This window comes from Pipistrellus kuhlii, unplaced genomic scaffold (assembly GCF_014108245.1).
Source record: "Pipistrellus kuhlii isolate mPipKuh1 unplaced genomic scaffold, mPipKuh1.p scaffold_m20_p_3, whole genome shotgun sequence".
Lineage (NCBI taxonomy): Eukaryota > Metazoa > Chordata > Mammalia > Chiroptera > Vespertilionidae > Pipistrellus > Pipistrellus kuhlii.
Genome location: NW_023425529.1, coordinates 15296232 through 15319926, shown reverse-complemented (window position 1 = coordinate 15319926; position 23695 = coordinate 15296232). Strand labels below are relative to the sequence as shown.

At 40.2% G+C, this 23695-nt stretch overlaps 1 protein-coding gene across 2 annotated transcripts in view; it reads left to right on the top strand.

Annotated features, from left to right (window-relative positions):
- Positions 1-23695, top strand: part of ANO2 (anoctamin 2) — a 301023-nt gene that overhangs the window by 142040 nt on the left and 135288 nt on the right. The window contains exons 11-15 of one of the 2 annotated variants that reach the window (XM_036455714.2): positions 9256-9390; positions 13979-14139; positions 18482-18564; positions 20867-20878; positions 21103-21213. In XM_036455714.2, the coding sequence (XP_036311607.2) occupies positions 9256-9390; positions 13979-14139; positions 18482-18564; positions 20867-20878; positions 21103-21213 (502 nt within the window). The remainder of the gene's footprint in view (positions 1-9255; positions 9391-13978; positions 14140-18481; positions 18565-20866; positions 20879-21102; positions 21214-23695) is intronic. The other variant, XM_036455715.2, reaches the window with a different exon arrangement.

The following is a 23695-nucleotide window of genomic DNA, read 5'->3' as shown; positions in this document are numbered from 1 at the left end:
TGACTTTATTGCTAAGTGGCTTTCATGCAAATCATCTGAAGCTTTCTTGCCATTACCCGACTCACAGAGATACTCACTTCACATGTTCATCATTCATGCATTCAACAAGGATTCATCATGTGTTGGGAAAGGACAGAGCCTTGTATAATGCCCGGGGTGGAGGCGACAGAAAAAAGATAATATAAGCCCTTGAGATGCTTGCAGTAAGGCTAGGGAGATAAGACACAACCACTTAAATAATAAAAGAGTAGAAATGAATGAACTCAGGCAATGAAAGCAAAGATTGCATCAGTCCCAGCATCTTCTGTCATAGGTGCTTGGCTTTGGGCCAGTTGTTTAAACCTGTGACCTTAAGGGTGTGTGAAGGTACCTATACACTATAAAGTGTGGTGCAGATTTTTAGGGTCATTGGTTATAAAATCAAGCGGCAGTACAATGCAGCTTTAGAATGTAATAGGCTTTAGAATGTAATAGGTAAGTTATGAAGACATATCTATCAATAGTATTCATTGCTGGTGAGGGGTCTGAGGAGGTCTGATTGACACAATTTGGTTGGAGAAATGGGATGGGCTTGAAGAAGACTTTTTGAGATTCTCCTATGTAGCCTTGGCAAGCCTAAGAATCTTTACCCTCAATCAGGGTATGTGAGGATATATTTTAGATGGTATTAGCTTTTCAAACCACTGTTATATCAAAGTGTTGATCCCATGCTCTTTAGTTCCTTACTATCATTTTCTGCTCACCACACCAAAGGCTGCAGCTAAGGTAGTGGACATTCTCAGAAGCAAAGGAGGTCCACCTTGGTGAAAGTAGAGGAAGAAACTATTCTGACTAAGGAAAAGATTTATGGTGCTCAGACTAATATGTAATAGTTGGAAAAACAATTGGAAGTTTTTTATTTTTATCCTTCTATAATTTTTAACATGACTCATGGGTACATAGTGATCTTCTGGATCAAGATGAGACAATGGAGATTTTTCCCATTTTGTATTTTCTTTGTGCGTATGTGTGTGTGTTATATACAATTATTCCTATTCTCTTGTCCATTAGTCATATTCTAGTGGTACAATTAGCAGTGGAAAGAAAGGATTTAGAATTGGCAAAATAGTGGGCTAGTAAAAAGGATCAAGACTCTCAAGATAGACTTTGGTTGGAAATTCAGATGTGTGGCTAACTAAATGTTGATTTGGGCATGAGATTAAACTTTGAGGCTTGTTTTCATTATATGCAAATTGAGGGAATAACGTCCTAAGTCACAATGTAAGGATTAAACTATTTACGTATGTAAAAAGCATATAGGTGCTCTTCTTCCCTTCCTTGGTGGATGAGAAGGGAGCAAATTTGGGAGAAGAGAAGTTATCTAAAAAAGGTCAATGCTCCAGGACAGATCAAACATAGTTATTTTAAGGTGAGAATTAACCTAGGATTTGAAAGAAAAACAACCAGAGTTGAGACTTCACATGTATAAACACTAAGGGAGGAACAGAGGCTATAGAGCTCAGGATGGCTATGGCCATGTCTTGGTGAAGAACAGATATAGCTTGGGAGGCTAGGTTCTAATTCATGGTTTTCTTCGTGGTTCTACCATGGCATCAAATGTTCTTCAAAAACATTAGCACCAACATTGTCCATGAGCTTTTAGTAAATGCTCTATTCTGCATCAAGACATTTCTTCATCAAACTTTTAACATAAAATGTACCAGGTACTTGGCATGATTGATACATGTCATAGTATCTGGTCTTTCTTCCCCTTGAGAATATTGGAGAACACTGAAGAACAATTCTTTTCTCATATGGAGAAGGTTTGTTTATTTTTCTGTCACTTATACACATTATGGGACAGCAAAGTCAAAACAATTATTCAACCTCTTATTAAAATCTCTGGCCTCTTTTCTTTTTGGAAAAATGTGGAGTAAGGAAGCCACAATAACTTGTGCTGGGATATTTTGCTTTAGAATTTTAAAAGTACTTTCCTTGTGCTGTCTCAGATGATATTTCTAACTCAGTGAGATGAAGGTCATTTTCATTTAATAGTGGCACCTACTTGATGGGGGACCTTGAAGCAGGGCCATTCTGTGACAGCTGTGCAGGGTGTTTGCTGAACAGGGGGGTCATAGGGGGCTGAATTTACCCTGGGCTCTTAGCACATCATGAACTCCAGAACCTCTTTTACATCATACTGAAGGGGGCTTTGGTTTCTCCATATACCAAATGGGATTAATTTTAGAATATTTACGCAAGAAGTATTGCATATTTTTAATTCTTTATCTCCTTTATTTTCTCAACTGGGTTCAGAATTAGCGCATGCTGCTGCTGCTGATGGTGATGGTGATGATGATGGTGGTGATGGTGATGATGATAGCTAGCATTTCTGCATGTTTACTATGTGCCAAATGCTATTTCAAGGAATTGACTACATATTAAGTGGTGCAACTATGTGCCAAGTGCTGTTTCAAGCAATTGATGATATGTTAACTCATACAACTCTTCTAACAATCATAACAATGTATAGTCTTTATTTTCCCCATGTTAAACTCTGGTTTCTGTTTGTGGCTCTGCCTAGTTATTGGTGGTGATTTTGGACAAATCTGGTAATGTCCTTTAGTCCCAGTTCCCTAATCTGTAAAATGAGAGAATTGTAACAGATCAGAAACTTGTAAATCCTCCCATTTCCTTTTTTTACTTTTGAACTTTGTATTATTTAAAGAAAAAGTAATACACTCAAGTAAGCAGTTAATGAGGAAGGGAAATCTACAAGGGATGGGAACACCTCAGGGATCAGCAACAGTGGGGAGTTGGTAGCACATTTAGGCCAAAAGGATCAAGAGAAGATTGTGATTATGGAACTAGAGAGAATGGCGCTGAAGCTACCACATGGGGGGGGGGGGGAGTCTCTCTCTAACAGAAGCTGTGGCCTGCCCCCGCTGCCAACCCAGGCCAGACTGCTGGAGAAATCAATGCCCCATGGTCTTTATTCCATCATCCTTCCATTTCCTGCTGGTGCCTCCCCATTGGCCAGCCCAGCAGGCAGACAGCGAGGAGGTCTGATTGACACAATCCACTGAAATCACCCTTTTGGAGCACAGAGCTGGTGGCACTGGGTGGAGAACGGGTCTGCAGTTTCACACAAGCCACCTTCATGGCAACACAGGTTCAATCCCCTGAACTCCCTCAGGAATTGTTTTGAAGTCAATATTATGCAGAAAATTTTGAAGAAATGATTCTAAAATATTTTAAATGTACTATAATTTAAATATTTTATTGTACTATAAATTCATTACATACAATCTTTTATAGTATTATTCATACATAAAGACAAGTTTATCCTTTTCCTTTTTAACAAAGTAGCACAGACTGTTTATATTATTAAATTAAATTATACAAGAAAATATGTTCCAGTAAATACATTTTTAAATAGAGGAATGTCATCTTTAGTTTGAGTAATCCTATATAATAAGGAGGTGATATGCAAATTGACCATCACTCCAACGCCACAAGATGGCTGGCAGGAGAGGGCAGTTGTGGGCAATCAGGCCTTCAAGGGAAGGCAGTTGGCTGAGGGCGGAGGGGCAGGACTACAGGGAAGGAAAGTTGGGGGTGACAAGGCCAGCAGGGGATAGCAGTTTGGGGCAACCAGGGTGGCAGGAGAGGGCAGTTAGGGGCAATTAGGCCAGCAGGGGAGGGCAATTAGGGACAACCAGGCTGGCAAGGGAGGAAAGTTAGGGGTGACTGGGCCAGCAAGAAAGGAAAGTTGGGATGACAATGCCTGCAGGGGAGGACAATTAGGGGAGAGCAGTTGGGGGCAACCAGGCCTGCAGGAGAAGGCAGGTAGGGGTGACCAGGTCTGCAGGAGAAGGCAGTTAAGGGCAATCAGGCTGGCAGGGGAGTGATTAGGGGGCCATCAGGCTACAAGGAAGAAGTGGTTAGGGGCAATCAGGCAGGCAGGCAGGTGAGCGGTTGGGCACCAGCAGTCCTGAATTGTGAGAGGGATGTCTGACTGCCCAGTGAGATCAGACCTAAACGGGCAGTTGAACATCCCTCGAGGGGTCCCAGATTGGAGAGGGTGCAGGCTGGGCTGAGGGACACACCCCTCCCCTGCCAATGCACAAATTTTGTGCACCAGGCCTCTAGTGATATATATATAAAAAAAAGATTAAAATTAATCATCATATTATAGTTTCAAAATAGAAAAACACACTTTTATGATCTGAAATTCGGCATATTTGTAGCTAAAACCGGTTTGGCTCAATGGATAGAGCATCGGACTGCGGAAAGGTCCCGGGTTTGATTCCAGTCAAGGGCATGTACCCTGGTTGCGGGCACATCCCAGTAGGGGGTGTGCAAGAGGCAGCTGATCGATGATTCTCTCTCATCAATGTTTCTAACTTTCTATCCCTCTCTCTTCCTCTCTGTAAAAAATCAATAAAATATATTTTTTTAAAAAATCATCAGGATTAAGAAAAAAAAGAGTTTAGCTGGTTTATTAGCTAATATTTCTCCTTCATTCCTAAATGATGAGCTAAAAGTTTTAGGCTATATTTTCAAGGATTTTTCTGCTGATTATACATAGTAGTTGGAGACAATCTTAAACTCCCAATAACTAAGAGCCAATTGGATATAATAACCCCCCCCCCTTTTAACATTTAAAAAAATAATGACATATCTTTATACATCATATAATAAATTGATCAGTTGTGTGCATTTATGGATCTGTGTGAATATCATTGAAGCAAATTTATCTAATTCTTTCATGCCATTTTTATGCTCTCATTGACACCTATATTTCACCACTGATGTTCTTTATGTTCCCATCTTTATTTAAAGATTGGTTGTGAGTTAAAAAAACACACACACAACTCAAACAAAACTCAAGCAACACCAAACAATATTTAAGAATGAAAATGAAAACAATGTAAAATGGCCAAAACCACTGAGTGATAAATGATTAGGGGACTAGCCATGAGCATGTGTCTCTAATCACTATCTTATGTGTACTTGGAAACTCTCATGCTGCTCATTAATAAACAGAAACTGTCTAAATAATCATTTTATGTATTGCTTATTTAACAAATAGAAATTGGAACACATGCTGTGACTGCCTTTTTGATGTGAATGAGCTTCTGGATTATAGGATTTTGTAAATCATTGAATGGAGAATTTAGTTTTGGATGATTGATAGCGTTCTTTTCAGTTTTCTTCTAAAATTGAAAACAAATCATAATACTTCGCAAACTGGGAGGTTTAAATCTGCATAATCATCTACTCTGTGACCTATGAGATACATGACATGGTTAACGTATAGGCTTGAAATCAGGCAGCTCAGAACTGGAGTCTGAATTCTGTCAGGTTTGCTGTGTGACTTTACACAAGTTACTCAACTTCTCCGAGCTGTGCTCAACCTCTACATGAAAAGGGACAGGCCTAGAAACCCCATTAGGGGTATTATTATGAGGATTCAGCCATCCATTAAACAAATGCTTATTAAGCCACTGCTATGTCTCAGGCATATTCTAGGTACAATGGTGAATAGGAGAGAAAAAGTGTCTGCTCTCATGGAGCTTACATTCTAGCAGCAGAAATGGACAAAAACATCAACACATTTAGAAAACAATGTCAGGTAGTGGTAAGTGTTATGAAAAAGAAATGAAACAAGGTGAAAAGTAAGGAGACGTTTGGGAGGGGGGTGATTAAAGAAGGCCTTTCTGAGGAGGTGATGTTGGAGCAGAGGCTGAGGAAGTGAGCGAGCGTGAGGTTGGAGGAAGGAGTGTTCCAGGCAAGGGCACAGCCATAGCAAGGGTCCTGAGGTGGGACATGTGATGTGTATGAGGAACATAAGAGGCCAAGAAATTGGAGCAAAGCCCAAATGGGGAATGGCAGGAGAAAATGAAATTGGGGTTTTGACCAGTGCAGAGCTCAAAGGTCTAAACTAGGAATTTCCCAGGGGACAGCCCCGGGGATCAGAAGTTCCCTCTCCTCTCATCAGAAGGGTGCACACACGTTTTCCTCAGCCGGACCCACCTTGTAAAGGGAATGGTGGTGGGGACAGCCTTCAGTTGGAGGAGACCATTCTGCTAGGGAGCTTGAGCCTTGAATTGACTATTTCACCCACGTTGACCCCCATCTCCTGGTTTTACCCAGGAGAGCCTTTGCTGGCTTGCCTGGCTCTGTCAGTAGCTGGGAAATTCCAGGCTGTCTTTCAGAGAATCAACCATGGTGAACTTTAATTAAAGGCTCAGCACTTTCCCTTTGGGCACCTGCCCATAATGCTGCTAAGGGCACCCAAGTCTGTTTGCCTTTAATCCATCCCCCGAGGGGCCAGGAAAGCCTGGCAGCTTTTTGTGAGACCAGGAAGGAAAGTGATGTGGGCCTGGCAGGAGTTGAGAACAGAAGTTCCCTTCTCCAGCTGACAGGGCCGGCTCCCGTGGAACATGCCCTGCTGGCACGTCTGCTCCACGCTAATCTTCTCTTGCTCAACTTCTGACCTGATCACTTGGGAATGGTGCAGACATCCTTTGGCCTCCATCACTGCCTTGGGCTGTCTGGTCAAATGCCAACCTTGCATTTCAGGGCTGGCCTCCGTGCTCTGGAAGCCTTGTCTTTTGTTAGCCTGGTCTTTGTGCTTCATTCAGGTGAAAACTCCTCTTCAGGTCTGGTGACAGACTGGGCCTGAAAGCTATGTATGTCTGACATGGATTAAATGCTGTCTGACTTGGAGACAGATGATCTCCAGGGGATCTGCTGGCCTGCAGATTATAGCACATATGGTATCTTTTTAAAATCAATTTTAAAATGAAAGTATGCTATACATACGCAAAGGTGTACATACAATAAATATACAGCTTGTTGAATTTTTGTAAAGTGAACACACCCATACAACCAGTACCCAGATCAAAGAAAAACATTATTAGTACCCCAAAGGTCTCTCCCCTCAACCCCACTAACTCCCTTCTAGTCACTGCCTTCCTAAGGCTAACTACTATCTGGACTTCTAGCACAGTTATTTTGTTTTTGAACTTCATATAGATAAATAGAGTATATACATTATGTAGCATCTGACTTATTTTTGTTCAGCATTATGTTTGTGATATTTGTCCATATTGTTGGGAATTCCTGTAATTTGTTCATTTTCATGGACAAGTATATCGCAACATATTTATCAGTTCTATTATTTCTAGGCATTTGGGTAGTTTCTAACTTGAGGCTATTATAAATAGTGCTGCTGTGAATATTCTTGTATATATCTTTTGATGCACACATATTCATTCTTATTTGGCATATACTTAGGAGTAGAGTTGTTGGATACCACTAAGGAGTAGAGTTGTAGTAGATACCACTAAGCAGTTTTTCCTAAGTGGTTCAATCTATATACATCCCACCAACACCAAGTGAGTGTCCTGGTTTCTCCACATTTGGCCAACACTTGGTATTTTCTTCTTTCTCATTTTGCCATTCTCACAAATATGTAGAGGTCTTGCATTGTGATTTTATTTGAATTTATCTGGCGATCTGATTAACGCAGTTGAGCACCTTTTTGAATATGTTTATCAGTCATTTGGGTTTCTTTTTTCCAAACATAATTGGAGTCAATATAGTCAGAAGATGAGCTAGGTTTGGATTTTGCCATTGTTAGCATCACCTTCACTGGACCATAGAGTTCAAATTTCTTTTTCCGTGGGACGCTGTTACCATATAGTTTGTGTGGGCCATGGAGGGCTGAGAATTTGTTCTCATTGTTCCTGAAACCCTCGGTTTTCAGGAGCCCTTTACCACAGAGGGGTGTCCCTTTTGCCCCTGCTCCCCTTCCCCAGTAGCAGACTGCTGACCTTGTAATTCAGTGCTTTAGGTTTTTTATCTGAATGAGAAATGGTCCTGGGAGATGGGTGGGCTATTGTGGGTGTGTGGAACTAAAGGAGCTCTCTCCATTTTCCTAACTTGCCCATTATCCTCCTCATGACTACTGGGTGGTGGTCGTTGGACAGGATCTTAGGAATGAGTGCAAACTCATCTCATATCTGGAGCTCCCAGTTATTCTAACCTGTCAGGCTAACCTAAACTCAGTCTTCCAGAAGTTAACATTTTTCTCTCTATTTCTTCTTACTCATGCTTATGGAGACCACTCCTCGCAGGCTCTGCCAAATGTGGAGCTGTTTATATGTCTCACTTTTCCTTGGAGAGGCTTCTCTCTCTTTAAAATTTAGCTCACCTGGTTTCTTGCAGCTTCTACTTTCTGCTCGGTTCAAAAAATGTTCTGATTTCACAGATTATCCGTATTTCTCTTGTTATTAGGGTGGATGCTACATTTCCCCTCAGTTGTCTGCATCCTAACTGAGACCAGCCCCACTGGTAGTGGATCAAGAGACTGCTCACTGTTCTCACTCTTCATGCTTCCATCACAGAGTAGGCTGAGCTCCCATTTCCCTCCTGGATTTTATGTCAGAGTCACTTGAGAAATAAAATACGCTGCTCCTCTGTGGATTATATTTTTCTCATCAGGTGTCCATAACCAATATTTATTTAAAGAAAAAACTTTTTAGAGTCTTAGTGTGATAATTTACTAACTTTATGAACTGGGAATAAAAAAAGGTATGAGTTGGTAAATTTTCTTTTCAAAAAATCATTTTTAAAATTATAAGAGTAATTCATTAATAAGTAGAAAATTAAAAATCAGAAAGATATAAAACCAAAGAAATAAAAAACAACTCATAATTTTATTAGCCAAAGAAAATATTACTACTATTTTATCAAATTTATTCTAATCATTTTTCTGTGAGTATGTTTATGTTAATTTGTGTACATACATGTATACAAGCATATAATTTGCATGTGTTGTTTACATAAGCTAGTTTCAAAAAGCATTTTTCTGTGGGTTTCATGGCACTCATGAAATGATGTGTTATTCATGTTTGTCTGGTGAAGATGCTAAAATTTATGAAATATTTTTTGTTTGCTGTTATGGCTGAATTCCTTCTTGTAGCTATTTCACAGGATCAGCCAGGATAGGTGTGTATATGTCATTCCAATGAAATGTAATTCATTTCACAAAAAACCTTGTACTGAGGTCCCCCTTTCCTCATGTAACTTCCATTCCTTTTTATTTATGCTGACCCATTGTCAGGTTTAGAACTAACAGAAATGAGGCAAGTATATGATGTCCTTCTTTTGTTTATTTGTTTTTGTTTTGTTTTGTTAATTTTCACTGGACGATGCTTTTTCCATCTATGTTGTTCTTAAAATGTGTTATAACTTATTTTCCAGAAAGTATTTTGGAGAAAAAATTGGACTATATTTTGCTTGGCTGGGATTATATACATCATTCCTCATCCCATCTTCTATAATTGGTGTGATTGTGTTTCTTTATGGATGTGCAACAATTGAGGAAGATATTCCCAGGTAAGATGATTTTAAAGAAAAAGGCTAAATTCCCATGTTAGTAGTTTGGACTTTCATCTTAGTTTCAAGTACATTTCACACATCTCCTTCCAAAGTCCTCACCCTCTATCCTTCTTCTTCCCTTATTACACACACAACTTTTCTTCAGAGCCAGATCTGGGAGCTACAGATTCTGGGAATGGCTTCATAGCCATGCTGGGTGTGACCCACATTCTTTCCTAGTAAAGCTCTTCTCCAGAGCCAGGTCTGATTTGGACAGGTGGATAAAGCCTGATGAAAAAATTGTGCCTGAGAAATGCTTTCCCCCACTTACCTTCATGGTTCATCTCTCCTCCCCCATATTTTCCCATAAGATCCAAGCAGGAAGTATTGAGTGGTATTGGGTAAAGATCACATGTCTTTCGGTCAAACACTGTTGGGATAAAATGCTGTGAGACTGTAGAAGCAGGCAGCTCTGGAACTGAAGAAGGCCTCTGGTTCAGGAGTCGGAAACTACAGGTGGTGACAGTTCCCATGGTGGAGCTCTTGGAGAACCACAAAATGGAACAAAGTCTAGTCCTTATGAGAAAGAGAAAGCCTACAAAGAAAGTAAGCACTTAAAAGTAGTGCTTCTTTGCCCTCTGGGTTCACAGAAAAGCCAATACGACTTGTGCCAGGCATGGTGCTAGGTGGTTTTAGGCACTAGTTTCTTTGATGCTGTAGAAATAAACATTGTATACTCTATATAAGGTAGTTATTATTTTTGCCTAAAAGAGTTGGAGAAATTGATGATAAATGAGGTCATATAACTTGTTCAACCTCAACAACTACTAATTGTCAGGGATGAGATTTGGCTTCCTGCTGCTCCAAAGTCTTGCTTTTTCCAATACGCTGTGAAATCTTCCAGAGCGCTCATATTCCCCTTGGCAGTCAAGAACTTCAACTAGCCTTGTCTGATGCATTTTCAGAAAACACGGATTCCATGCTTCTCTTGCTCAGTTGTGATCCCTAGAGAGCTGAACCCCAGGTTGATCAAAACTAGAAATAACTATACTGTGCTTAAAGAACCAATGCCAGTATAATGGGTGGCTTGTCAGTATGCTGGTTTACATCAGGACTTAGAACTCGTGCCCATATGGGAATACATATGACAATGAGTAGCTGGAATTGACTATCATCTGTACATGCTGCAAAGACATATATCCACGCACATGCACATATCATATATGTAGGCATGTAAAATGTGATTATTATCATTGTAGATGCCTATCAGAGTGTATGATATTTTAAAAACCATGGGTAGCATCCCATTTGTGAGTTATGGAATCAATTTGATGGTTATATTTTAAGTGAACTAGAAGAAGATAAGATATATAGTAGAATGATGTGTAATATTATTATTCATCACAAAAAGAAAGTATAAGTATTGTATGAGTATGTTTATAAGAAGATGATATGTACATTTTTTCCTACTGGAATATGATATAAAAGACTTTAAAATTGTAGGTCATAGTCAAAAAGTTTGAAATTGACTCTTAAAAATAGAAATTTTGATTGTTACTTTTTCAGATTCGTGATAAGACATGACAAATCAAGAAGGTATAAATGATAGAAAAAATTAATTATATTGTGAAGAATTGTTTAAAGCACTGTTCTTAAATCAGAATTGTATACCCATCAAAAGTCCAAACTCTGTGGGCCTGATGGAAACTCATAAAATATCACTCCTATTAACAAAGGAATGGCCTCCAAATCCCAATACTAAATCTAAATAAATTCACATTTTTTTCAGACTTTGTGTCTACCATCCACTCCTAAGCATAATTAAAAACTTGCACTATTCCTGGGATTATTTCAGAGGTTTCTAATTTTGGCATTAAGCTGGGAAGTTACTACCTATGTATCACTTTTTAAAATCTTTTTATTTTGAACACATTGTAGATTCAGGAAGTTGCCAAGATAGTACTGAGAGATGCAATCTACCCTTTCCCCAGTTTCCCCTGATGGTTATATCTTTTATAACTACAGTACAAAATCAAAACCAGAAAATTTATATTACATGGAACTTTAAATGGTACCTTTTATTGCCAATAACTTTGATATGTGAGATACAAGTATCATTTGTAAGTAATAATTCCATATGTGCATGATACATCTATAGAACTTTCCTCTGCTCACCAAGGGATTGGTTCCATTTGTTAGGCATTTGCTTACATGGGTAAGAAAGACTGGAGCATTTTTAAAAAGCTGATTAATCTAAACCATATTGGAAAAAAATTGGTTACTTTAGGTCTGAACCTTAATAACAGATGTTCTGTCTGAATAATTGCTTCATTGCACCTCCTCTCTACTAGCACAGTCCTGTACCACCCAACCTGTGAGCCATGAGTCACTCATTGAGAAAACCACTCACGCTGGGTTTTTACATTAACCTATGCTTTCTAGAGAAATGATAGGTTGAAGAAATACACTAGTAGATTTATAGCCACAGTTACTTCTAACTAGCAATCTGTAGATTATGCAACCAGTGAATAATCTAGACATGATTTCAATTCTAGGTGAGCTTCCCTCATCTTTCAGCTTTTCTAGAGAATTCAGTCGTTTGATTGTTACCCTGAGGTAGAATTTTTTCAGAATTGTGTTCAAATTGCTTGCATTCAAAACCAAAACCAAAAACAACCATCAATACCTACAAAACATCTGACTTCCAATTTAAATGATATGGGGAGTATCTGTAATTTTATACAAATGATTGATACTTGACTGTACTCTAATTTTAAAACCAGTAATTTACATAGCACTTAAGTTTCAAAATGCTTTGCACCAAGTTGGTTGCTAATACTTTTTCATTCCTGACCTCTTAGCACTGACTAGATTTGATTAACATTAGGGTGACTAGGGTTATCCCTCCCCACAACCTGTGTGTAAAAAAATCCCCTAAAGAGCAAAGTCCCTACTCAGATGTTTTCAGACACAGCTTCAAAGCACAGCGCTTTACTGGAATTTATACAAACCAACAATTTTCTGTGTGAATTTGTTTTCCAAGAGGGTCCTCTCCTTTCTGAAAACAGCCAGCTCCTTCTCAACTACACAGCGAACACTTATCTAACCCAGAAGACTTGAAATAAACCAGGCTCTCGAGTGAACAAAAAGAATATGCCCAGGTGAAGCTAGCACAGCCGAACTTATTAACAAGATGTTACTCTTTAATGTTGTGGATGTGAATGAGTCACTGCTATTGACACTTGCCAGTGGAAAGCTTAGCAGCAAGTCAGTGGAGGAACCAAGGTTTATCCTCAGAGACCTAGTTTCCATTCTCTCACATGGGCCTTTCCCTGCTGTGGACTTAATAGCTCATTAAAAGCGAGCGTGAAAGCTGGCATTTGACAGAGATTGATAGCCCTCAGTTAAATCCTTCGACTTCTTAATAAAGGAAGCCAAAACCAGGCATCCCTTGACTTCTGGGTTAAAGCTAAGCAGTTGTTTAACACACACAGAGTACCAGCTTATTCACCCTGGCAGTGGCCTTCCACTTGCCAGCCATGCTCTGTAGCTCCCTCTGCTGCCTCTTTCTGGAGAAAACAGCTGTGGTTTCCAGTGTGGGGTCCCCTACCTCCCCAGTGCTTCATTTTCATGAAATCTTGAGTTCTCCATCATTTTCCTCTAAACCAAAAGCCTAACCTTCTACCCATTCCCCAGGAGGACTATCACACACCAGCACGATAAGTTCATTACTTTTCCTGCCAATATATGGTGTGGAGAGATATTAGGAGGCCAGTTAGGGCTGGTAGTTCCTTGGTTCTTATTTATAAGCACTCATATGAGCCTAAGTTCATTGGATTCAGCTAATCACCTAATGAAGGAATGGAATTTCAAATATATTCATCAGTCCATTAAATAGAAATGTACTGAGAATCAGTTAGAATATAGGCGATGGTTATTTGACTCATGCTTCTCTCTTGAAGATCATAGAATCTAGACTTTGGAAAAAATTACCTCATTCTTTCATTTCCCCTAATCCCATTTCATGGTCATGATAATTTTTATTAGGTTGAGGTTATTAATCCCCATTCTACAAATGCAGATGTACTTAGAAAAAGTCTTCCAATTCAGATCTGACTCTATTCTTCACATAGCTTCTTCTTCCAGAAGAAAGAGCTTGTGACCAGTGTCATACATTTAAGAGACAGCCTGTAGGTTTAAGAAGACAGTCTATGCTTGAATGATGATGAAATCTAAGTTCAGGCGGGTGATTTATTCACAGTTGTTGGTGCTGACCATCAACCTCATACACTCCACACATTTTGAAGGGGGTTTTATAAGCCATCTTTCAGTGTACATCTTTGACAGATGATCACTAACTTTCTGTTGGGGCACTTCTAATGGTGTGGGCTCCATACCTCAAAAGGTGGCCCATCTATTTTTTTTGACAAAACAGAAGAATAACACTCTCAAAGTGAAAAATCCAATCCCTTCTTTAACACACCTCATATATGGCATTGATAAGCTCAGCCATGGATTCAGAAGTGGGAGATGTCTTGGGGGTGATTTGTTTGGGGGTGGGTCCTGTGTGAGCTCCACCTGACCCAGTAGCCTCTGTCTACTGCAGCAAAGAGATGTGTGACCAGCAGAACGCCTTCACCATGTGTCCCCTGTGTGACAAGGCCTGTGATTACTGGAACCTCAGCTCAGCCTGTGGTACAGCGCGGGCCAGCCACCTGTTTGACAATCCTGCCACTGTCTTCTTCTCCATCTTCATGGCTCTGTGGGGTAAGTGGTTATCATGAGACTCACTTATATGAGCAGTACCTTGAAATAGGTACAGTGACCAGGCTTTAATGGCCATATACTTCAGTTTGTTTTCTTTAGCATTTAGTCCTTGTATCTCAAGAAGTATCTTAGGGATAATAGGTATACCTCTTTTACTTATATATAAAAATAGAACTAGGGATATTATCATGTATATATTTAAAAATACAGAAATAGTAACCTTGTATTAGTCTCATGTATGATTTATTCAAAATTTGAATCAGTGAATATTTTAAAAATTCATAGCACAGCCATAATGCACCTCCAGGAACATCTAAGACATATAAGGTCATAGCTATCGCCCATAATAGCAGATTGGTGGGATCATGTCCATGGTCACAGTGTTAGCTGGTTGTAAAGGGCCTATACCTGGTATCCTGACTCCAGGTTCAGTGTAATTTCTAGGATACCATGAGTATAGACTGTAGCGATTTTACTTAATACCACAGTGGTGTTTTCAGTATTCCACTTTGTGAAGGGATTTGTGAAGGAAAGAACAAAGATTTCCTTCATTGTCTTTCTCCTCCTTTCTGTCCCGCCCATCCCAGAGTATTAGGGTAATAAACTTTCTCTAGGCCATAGCCATCTGACACCACACACACACACACACACACACACACACACACACACTCACACACACAAACTTGTATTTTTACAAACTGGGATAAATTGGAATAACAACCTTGTGGTAACTGAGCATTTCCAAGAAGGCACACCCACGTGTATTAAAAAAAGAGACTAAGTCGACATGTTTCAGCCCATCTTGAGTAGCCACCTGCTTTTTACTCATCATGGATATGCAAGCCCTTAGCTTCCCAATTGGATCACAGACTACTTGGGTGGAGATAGAACCAGACTAGAAAGATTTCCATATTCCTAGGCCATCAGCAACAACTTCCAGGGCCATTCTACTCTCAGGGAAAACAGCTGCAAACCAGAACATACAGGCAGTGGTCAGTTCATGAGACTGAGGTAGGAGGAAAAGGCACTTGTGACCATAAAGCTCTGAAAATATTCACACGAATGGTCAGTAAAACAGACGGAAGTTGAAATTTGTTACCTGGGAAGTCAGGCAGTTCTGTCTCCTCATCCAGCAAGGGCATCATTGTAATTACTCGCAAATCCACTTGAATGGACTTGGAATTCAGAATGTGCATTCATATTTTGATATGTTGCAATCCTAATGCCATTGATTTGTCTTGTAGCTATTATGGTGATCGAATAGCTGTAGCTTAGTAACACCGGGCCCATGATCCTTAAGAACTTTGATGAGCTGCTTAATTCCTTGTTGTAGAGAAACTTGGTTTTCATTTTTACTTGCCCACTTTCAAGCCCCAACAACTGCCTCTTCTCTCTCAATAGCTGTAATGAACAAGTACCTCTCACCCCTCCCGAGAGCCTAATAATTTTTTACCCTCATCCCTGGCTCCTCTCTCTTCTTCTCAGATAGTAGTGTAGGGAAAGTAAAAAGGGTGAGATTGTGTCAGAGCTTCCTGGCAAAAGGTAGAGTTTGGTTTTGTCTTTTTAACAGCCTTGCTATGTTTTATGTGATTGTATATTTAGTAACAGCAGCCAAGAGCCCCTGGGCATGATTGCCTACATGTTACAATTAAAAATCATAATAATGCTTCTTGTTACCATGATTATTATGATCAGTGGTGCTTTGCTGGGTGGGCCTGGGCCAGGGCCCAGGCCTGCCAAGAATAAAGCTGGGAAGAAAAAGTGGTTCTCCACAGAAAGAGACTCAGGCTATTGTGGAGTGGGAGAGCAGATTGTTGAGATAGGGGGTTCATGGAAGGTACTAGACAGAGAAACCTGGTTGGAGTCTTAGGGCCTAGCCTCTCTGCTGTTCTGGCCTCAAACTCCAGGGAACTTTGGAAAAAGGTTGAAGCCCTATTAAAAAGAAAAGGGACAAGGTTTATAAATTCTTTTTTTTTCTTTTTTTTTTTTTTCTTAGGGGACTGGCTAATGTGCGGCTCCCATAGCAATCTAATGTGAATCTAGCATTGGGTTGCTGAAGTTAATACCCAAGGTCCAATGTAACCTGAGACACAACACTTAACCCTTGAGAATCATTGTTCTCATCTGTAAAATGGGTGAAGTAATATCTGTCCCATAATGTTCTGTGATTAGTGAGTGAGATATGTGTACAAAGCACTTAGCACAGTGCCTGGCACATAATATGCACCAGGAAGTTTGAGCAGCTCTTCATCGGTGTTTGTTTGGCCCTCCCTTGTCATCATGGCTCATCTTTCAATGACTCTTTTGTTTCTCTTGCCGATTTCCACTGTCTGACTTCTATCCTTCATGGACCTTGCAGAATTTTCCTCAGGCACTGAGAAGAGTAACATCCTTCTTGGTCTCATTGCATCCCCAGGGTGATGCCACTGTTGGGAGGTCAGGATGCACTTACATGAAAAAATTCGCTAGTCCTAGAAGAAAACGTAGAGATCAGTGCACTGTCATATTGTACCAAGTAAAGCAAATGAAGCTTTAAGTATGATAATTGTATATTTAACCAGTCCATGGTTGTTATGCTCAGTTGTGTGCTGTGCCCGAGGTAAACAGGCATCTAGAAGTCAAGAAAGTTTACAAATCTATTACTATACTATAGACCTGAATGGCAGCCAACAGTCCAGCGCAGCATACAATGAAGGGCACCCAGATTCTTATCATGTGTAGAGGTGTATGGGCGGCTCCAAGGAGGGCCATATCCCTTCCCTTTCCAGGCAGCAGACCTTAAGGGTAGTAGGAGTGTGGAGGAGTGGGTACCCTTGAGTTTGATCTTATGAAAGAAGTGGGGACTTGAGCTGGTCATGAAAGGATGAAGGTAGACATTGGTTAGTAGTATAGGACAAGGGGACAATTTGCACAAGTTAGAAATGAAGAGGACAGGGAGGAGATGGTGTCAGCAGCAATGCAGGCATAAGGTGTACATTGATAAATGGTGGGAATGGATTTAGGTCAATCTGGCCAGATATACAGGGTTTCAGAATCCAGAGAGAACTTAGGCCATAAATAGCCATTGAAAGTTTCAGTAGAGGTAAGGAATGGGGGAATAGGGCATCCTTCCTCTCTCCACATCTTCTTTACTGCCTGAATGCTATTGCTCTTCAAGACTCGGCTCAAATGCCTTCTCTGGCAGCTAGTAATCCCTTTCCTGCATGTCCATAGCATTTTATCTGTATCCTTCTTAGACCCAGTCACTGTATGCCTTGTATTGTAGTTATTTAAAACCTCCCCACATAGACTGTAAACATCCTGAGAGCAAAATCCACACCAGAGTCATCTCATCTCCTTCATGATGCCTAGAACATTGTTCTGTGTTGCAGATACCTTAGCTGGGCCTAGTTCTTTTTTTACGATTAAAAATTCATTCAAGTTCTCTCAAATAACAAGAGATTTATTTTAATAAGGCAAGAAGCAAATTCATGGATGCAAGAAATATAGCCAGGTCATTGGGGAACTGGAGCTAGAGTTGCTATCAGAAATCACAGGCCCTTTTCATTCTTTTATGTGCTGCTTGGTTTATGCCTTTTCTGCTTCTCTTCATGTTTTTTGGTTTCAGTTTTCAAAAGTGGGAATCTGGTCCATTGGCATGCTCTAGATCAGAAGCTCAATCCTGGTATCATAGACCATGGCTGTGGAGTAGAGGTTGTTGGTCTTTCTGGAGCACATTGGCTGGCCCTTCAAGGGGGCAGGCAGACTAGTTGATGTGTATATGTAATAGGCATTCAACAAATATTGGCTAAGAAATAGATGAATGAATGTCACTTAAGGGAGATTAATCTATCAGCTGCATGCAAGGTGGGTTGGGAGGCTGAGACTCTGGAGTTAGGAAAAACTATTAGGGGACTGTTACATAATCTCAGAATGCAAATATTAGGGCCCACAGAAGGGAAGTGGTGTTGGAGACAAAAAAAAAATGGAGAAAAAAAAGTGAGAGTGTTGAGGAAGATATATGAAGAATGAATGTATTCATAGACAAAATGAAGTTTGTCAGAAAATGTCTACAAACTTATTCTTATTTTATTTATTCTGCCACCCTTCCTCACTTCTTGAGATCATGTTTACCCTCTTCTCATAACCTAGAAGTGGGGAAAGATATGTGTGTGTGTGTGAGTGTTTCCTCGGCTTTTAAGGATGTGGAATATTTAGAGCCATTCCAGATAGAAGTAGGAGGAAAGAAATACAAATTTAAAGAAAACTCCTAAATTTGAATTTTATAAGTTTATTCTTTTCCACCAAAGAGTAGTTAAAATCTATTCTTCAAAATTGACAGAATTTTTTCTTTCCTTTTAAGCTACCATGTTTCTTGAAAACTGGAAGAGATTACAGATGCGATTGGGCTACTTCTGGGACCTGACTGGTATAGAAGAGGAAGAAGTGAGTTCTTTTGCATGCTTCTCTGGGTCCTTGCTTTGCTTTGATGATACAAATAGACCATTTTGAATGAAATGACCACTTATGTGCACTGTAACATCAGCCAGTCACTGGCCAGGCCTCATTGTGGCAGCTCTTCTAGCTTGGCTTTATGAGCTAAGCCGTGATTGATATGCACTGAGACTAATAATTCAAATTTCCTCTCTACTCTTAAGCTGTAAGAAATTTGTCCTGATAGGTAGCCAGATAACCCAGTGTTCCTCTCTGGAAAAGAGATGGGACAAGAGGCAAGCCTTGTGGTAGCCTTGAGATGTCATTCAACATACTTCTACATCTCATATCATTGGTTGTGATATGAGATGTAGCATAAGTGAGCATAAATCAAGAAAATAGGAATCTCTCCCAGAGCAGAGAATGGCAGAATGCCTCTGTAAGCCTTCTGAGGGTCAAGGGAGAGGCATGGGTGCTGGTTGTCTTTGATGCTCACAAAAGAAGAAAACCCCTAGACCTTTACAGTGTAAACCAGTACACCATGTGAATTTAAGCATGAGCTAAGGATAGGTTCTTACACAGTTGGGCAAAAATGGTTTTACATCCTGCTTTAACCTGTAATTAAAGGATGGAAATGAGCCTTTCCACCAGACTCTTTTAAGAACTAGGGGCCCATTCTCGATGTTGGTGAGTTGGCAAGGAATAGCATGACATGGTTGCTCAGTTATCTATTCCCCCATTGACGGAAGAGCAGATGTCAATATCAGATAGATTCTATCCATATTGTGGACATTTTTGGATGCAGTGCTGAAGACAGTGGCTAGAAGGACCAGAGGCACTTCCAAGTGCCTATGTATCCACTTGCTAAGGATATCATAAGCAATATGGTAGCTGCATGGAGAGTAGGCCTTTTCCATACTCTCCTATAGTAACTGATGGGCCTTGCCTTGGGCACAGGACCTCTGACTTTGTGGCCCTGATGTTTTATGGCCAAGCAAGTGAAATCCCCAATTTAGTCTTGTTCTGGAGCCTATGTGGGCTCTCCATGTCTGTGGTGTGATTTCTTCTCCTTGCTCTAATTAGTCAGCTTGCCTTTGAGCAAATGGGCATGGTAATGTATTGAGTACATAATGCTCACTCTATCCAGCCCTTTACATTAAGCATATGCCCTGGGACTAACAGCATCATAGATTCCATGACAAATGAGAAAATATATATATGGATTCTACCTTCAGTGAGGATGGAGTATTCACATGAGGCCACACACGCTAAGATGTCCTAGGAGCACCCAGGACCTGACTGAAAGAAGTAAATTGGACAAGAGGGGCTCACTGAGCTGAAGATTGCCCCACTTTTGAGCAAAAGTCTCTTGGGTCTGGCAGGTCTCCCACCCAAAGAAATCTTTCAATAAGTCTTTATGGTATCCAGCTGGTTCCACAAGGAGGCCTATTAGGCAGAAGTTTGCACTGATCCAGGGGGTGACTCTTGGGTTTGGTTGTTCCTAAGAGATTGGTTGATGATGTTGTGCCATAAAAACACTTACATAGCATCATCTCCTGTTGTATTGGTTATGTTTATTAGTCACACAGATGGTTTCTCCTCTCCAACATCATGGCACATCTTGGAAAAGCCAAAGACAGGCCAGGAGCCTAGCTTGTTGGCTTCTGGAATCTCTGATGGAGTTGTAATCCCTGCCTAGGAGTTATTTTTAAATGATATAGGAACATGAAGTCCTCACACCTATAGTTATTTGTCCTTGGATGTTTCGGGGAAGACCTGCCAATGCGTCCAGGTGTACACAGTTAAATTTTCCTTGGTCAGTCATGCATCTTCCTGCTCTAGCATCTGACTTGATTTGACCATGGTCTTCGTGATTAGTTAGGTGTGCTTTCCCATGACTGGTGATTCACCATTCATATTTGTATTGCTGAATGGCTCAGTGATATATCTTGAGCACTGGTGTACTTGCCAATGAGTTAATCATTTAGGCTGTACAGGAAACAGGCCCAGGCAAGTGAGTTTTAGGATTCCCCATGGCCACCTTTAACTTTGATTTTTATTAGTCGGTATTTTAGCTTGTAGAATAATAGAACAGGGAGGAAGTTTTGTCGTTGCCCTAACTCCCAGATGTGGGGCACATCTGTTTCTCCAGCTGGGATCTGGCTAGTTTGAGGTATGCAGATAGTTGGTGGGATAAACAGATGAATCCCTCTGGCTTTGGTCAAACTGCTATGCAAAGCATGTGGCTTTTCTTTGTATCAGCTGCCAAGTTAACACTTCCTTTCTCCTTTCTCAACACTGGTGCCATCCCCAGGAACGTGCCCAGGTTTGGTTTTCAGTGTGGTAACAAGTGTTGTGTGTCCCCTTTCTCTCCCATATTGTGTTCTTGGTCTAGACTCCTCATGATTATATGTGATGTGGCAGCTTATGTCCAATAGAATCTGATGCTATGTCCTGACTTTACTGTACTTGTGGTGTCTGGTTGTAACCCACAGGCCAAGATTGCTATTCTGCCTGTTTACTAACTACTCTTTGACTCTTGGGTTTTAGGAACACTCCCGGCCTGAGTATGAAACCAAAGTTCGAGAAAAATTGCTAAAGAAGAGTGACCAGACTGTTGTCCAGAAATTGGGGACCAACATGCTTGAGAGTGAGGATGAGGTAAGATGCTGGTGCTTTTTCTCACTGTCCTCTTTATTTATTAAGATCATGTTGTCATTTCATTGGGAACTCCTTCATGGACAGAGACTGGGCTGTGAGAAGGGGTTGACAGAGGTGAGACAGGATGAAATGAGAGCATGACATCTCTGATTGTCCTGCAGTCAGAGCTCATAGGTAGCAGGCTTTTGCCATAACTTGATTTGTCTCTCTTTCCTGGATGGTATCTGGACAATATCAGAGAGCAGGTTGGAGAAGAAAGAAACTGTTGTCAGGCCTGGTTCCACTGGACTCCATCACCTAAATATATAATAATAATAACCATACCAACCAGCAATGACAGCTAACCTTTATTGAATGCTTGCTTGCACTAAGCAAGGCACTGTACTAAGCACCTTATATTACTATTTTATTGTCACAATAAATTTATGAGTCTGGCATTATTGTATGTAAATGAAAAGTAATAAAAAAAAAAGTATGTCCACAGATTAAGTCATTTGCCAGAGTTTACCCAGCAAGTAAATGAGGGGATCTGGGATTTCAACCCAGACCCATTGCCAACAGTATATAAATCTAACCACTTTATATCCTGCCTTTAAGTGCAATGAGGCTAAAGGAAGAAATGGCTCTTAGGGCCAAAAGAAGAAAATTCATGCCTGCATTTGCTTGAGCTACTCATATAATGCTCCTTATATTTCATCTTACCTGGGTAGGCCTCCAAAAGTAGAAATGTGATGGTGACCATGGCTTCTGAGTTGTATTTCTGAGTTTTATAGTGGCATTCAGACATTGAAACAGAACTTTAGAATTTGAGCTGTGATTCGTAAATACTCCTGTTGTGTGTGAGGTGGGGGTACAATGTGGGGGCTCCACTTTGGCAGTGCCTGTCTCCTCTGAGTGCCACCCTTCTTTGAAACCAAGTGTGTGTGTGTGTGTGTGTGTGTGTGTGTGTGTGTGTGTGTGTGTTTATGTCTTTCCTAATCTGGTTCCTGAAAAAAAAATCGACAAGATTGAAAATCTGTTGTTTTGTGCATATATTTTCTCCATCTTGGGTTTGAATTCAAATTGTATTTAATTTGACATTCTTTAAGTTGAAACCATTCATGTTAACATGCAAATTTATTCAAGCATCAAAACAGAAGAATGTCTTGTTTTTGAGCCCAGAACACTTGCTTTTTAAATTTTATTTTAAAGAAAATAGGACTTTGAACAGAAAGAGGGTGGCCCTTTGAGTTATTTTTCTTTTCCTTGACAGCAAGTTAAGTCCAGGACCACCAGTTATTCAGGGAAATAATGAATTCATTCTTAGGAAAGAGTAATTATCACCACTCCCTCATCTGAAAGCAAGCAATCTGTGTCCTGTCAGCTTCTTTTTCCAACCCAGAGCAATATACAATAGATAATTTTATGGAAATCACATGTAGCTTTTATTGACCACTGACTCATTTAATTTTAATTCCACAGACAGGAATGTCAAGGAGCGGGGATTGCATACATTGAGGCCATGGTTCTAATACAAACATTGCTTGGATATATATGCATGATAGGTCAAGTAACTCTCAGGAACCATGAATAATTGAAAAACATCTGAATGCATTATAAATGATACATATGTTTATGTTTTAGCATTCAACATCTATTTTCATTACACCATTGAGAATGCAAAGCTCAAAGCATTCAATGCTTTATGAACACCAGGGCAGGGTGGAGGTGGGAATGACCTTCCCAAATGAGCAGTGTAAGATTAAAATGGCCTGGAATTTGACTGTTAGCATCCTTCTGTATTCCCCCAGTTCTGTTAATAGTGTAAATGCTTCTGTTTTTGTTATAAATCTAGCCAAAGATGGGAGATGAGGGAGGGAGGAGCACCTAGTGCTGCCTGATGGGAGGGATGCTGCTCTTGCCTACAGGAAGAATTGTGGTCTGTACTCACTACACGACATGGCCCTGGGGCACCATCATGTGTGGGATATTTAGAAAAACTACCTTCCTCTGGGGAATAGACAGGGACTAAGAATCAAAGTCTAGCAGGCAAACTTCGATGGGCTTCTTTCATCCCCGAGGATTACCTATGCCTTCATTGTAATCCTCAGGCTGCACCTTCCCACCTCTTATTACTTTCTTTCCTTTTGAATTATAAAACCTACCATTTATTAAGATCCAGAGTGGTCTAGGAACTTGCTGAAGATCACATAGCTAATTGTGTGGGAACTAGTAATCAAAATCAGCTCTGCCTGATCTCCCAGGCCCATTGCTTTTTTTTTTAATTTTAAAAATATCAAGTTCATTTAAAAAAAACACACATCTTTATTGAGATTTAATTCTTAGACCATAAAATTCACCCATTTAAAGTATACAATTCATGATTTTCAGTACATTCACAGATTTGTGCAGTCATTGCCACAGTTTATATTTAAAATATTTTTATCTTCCCCCAAAGAAACCCTAGATCCAATAGTTACCAAGCAAGCCCTGGGAAGCAACT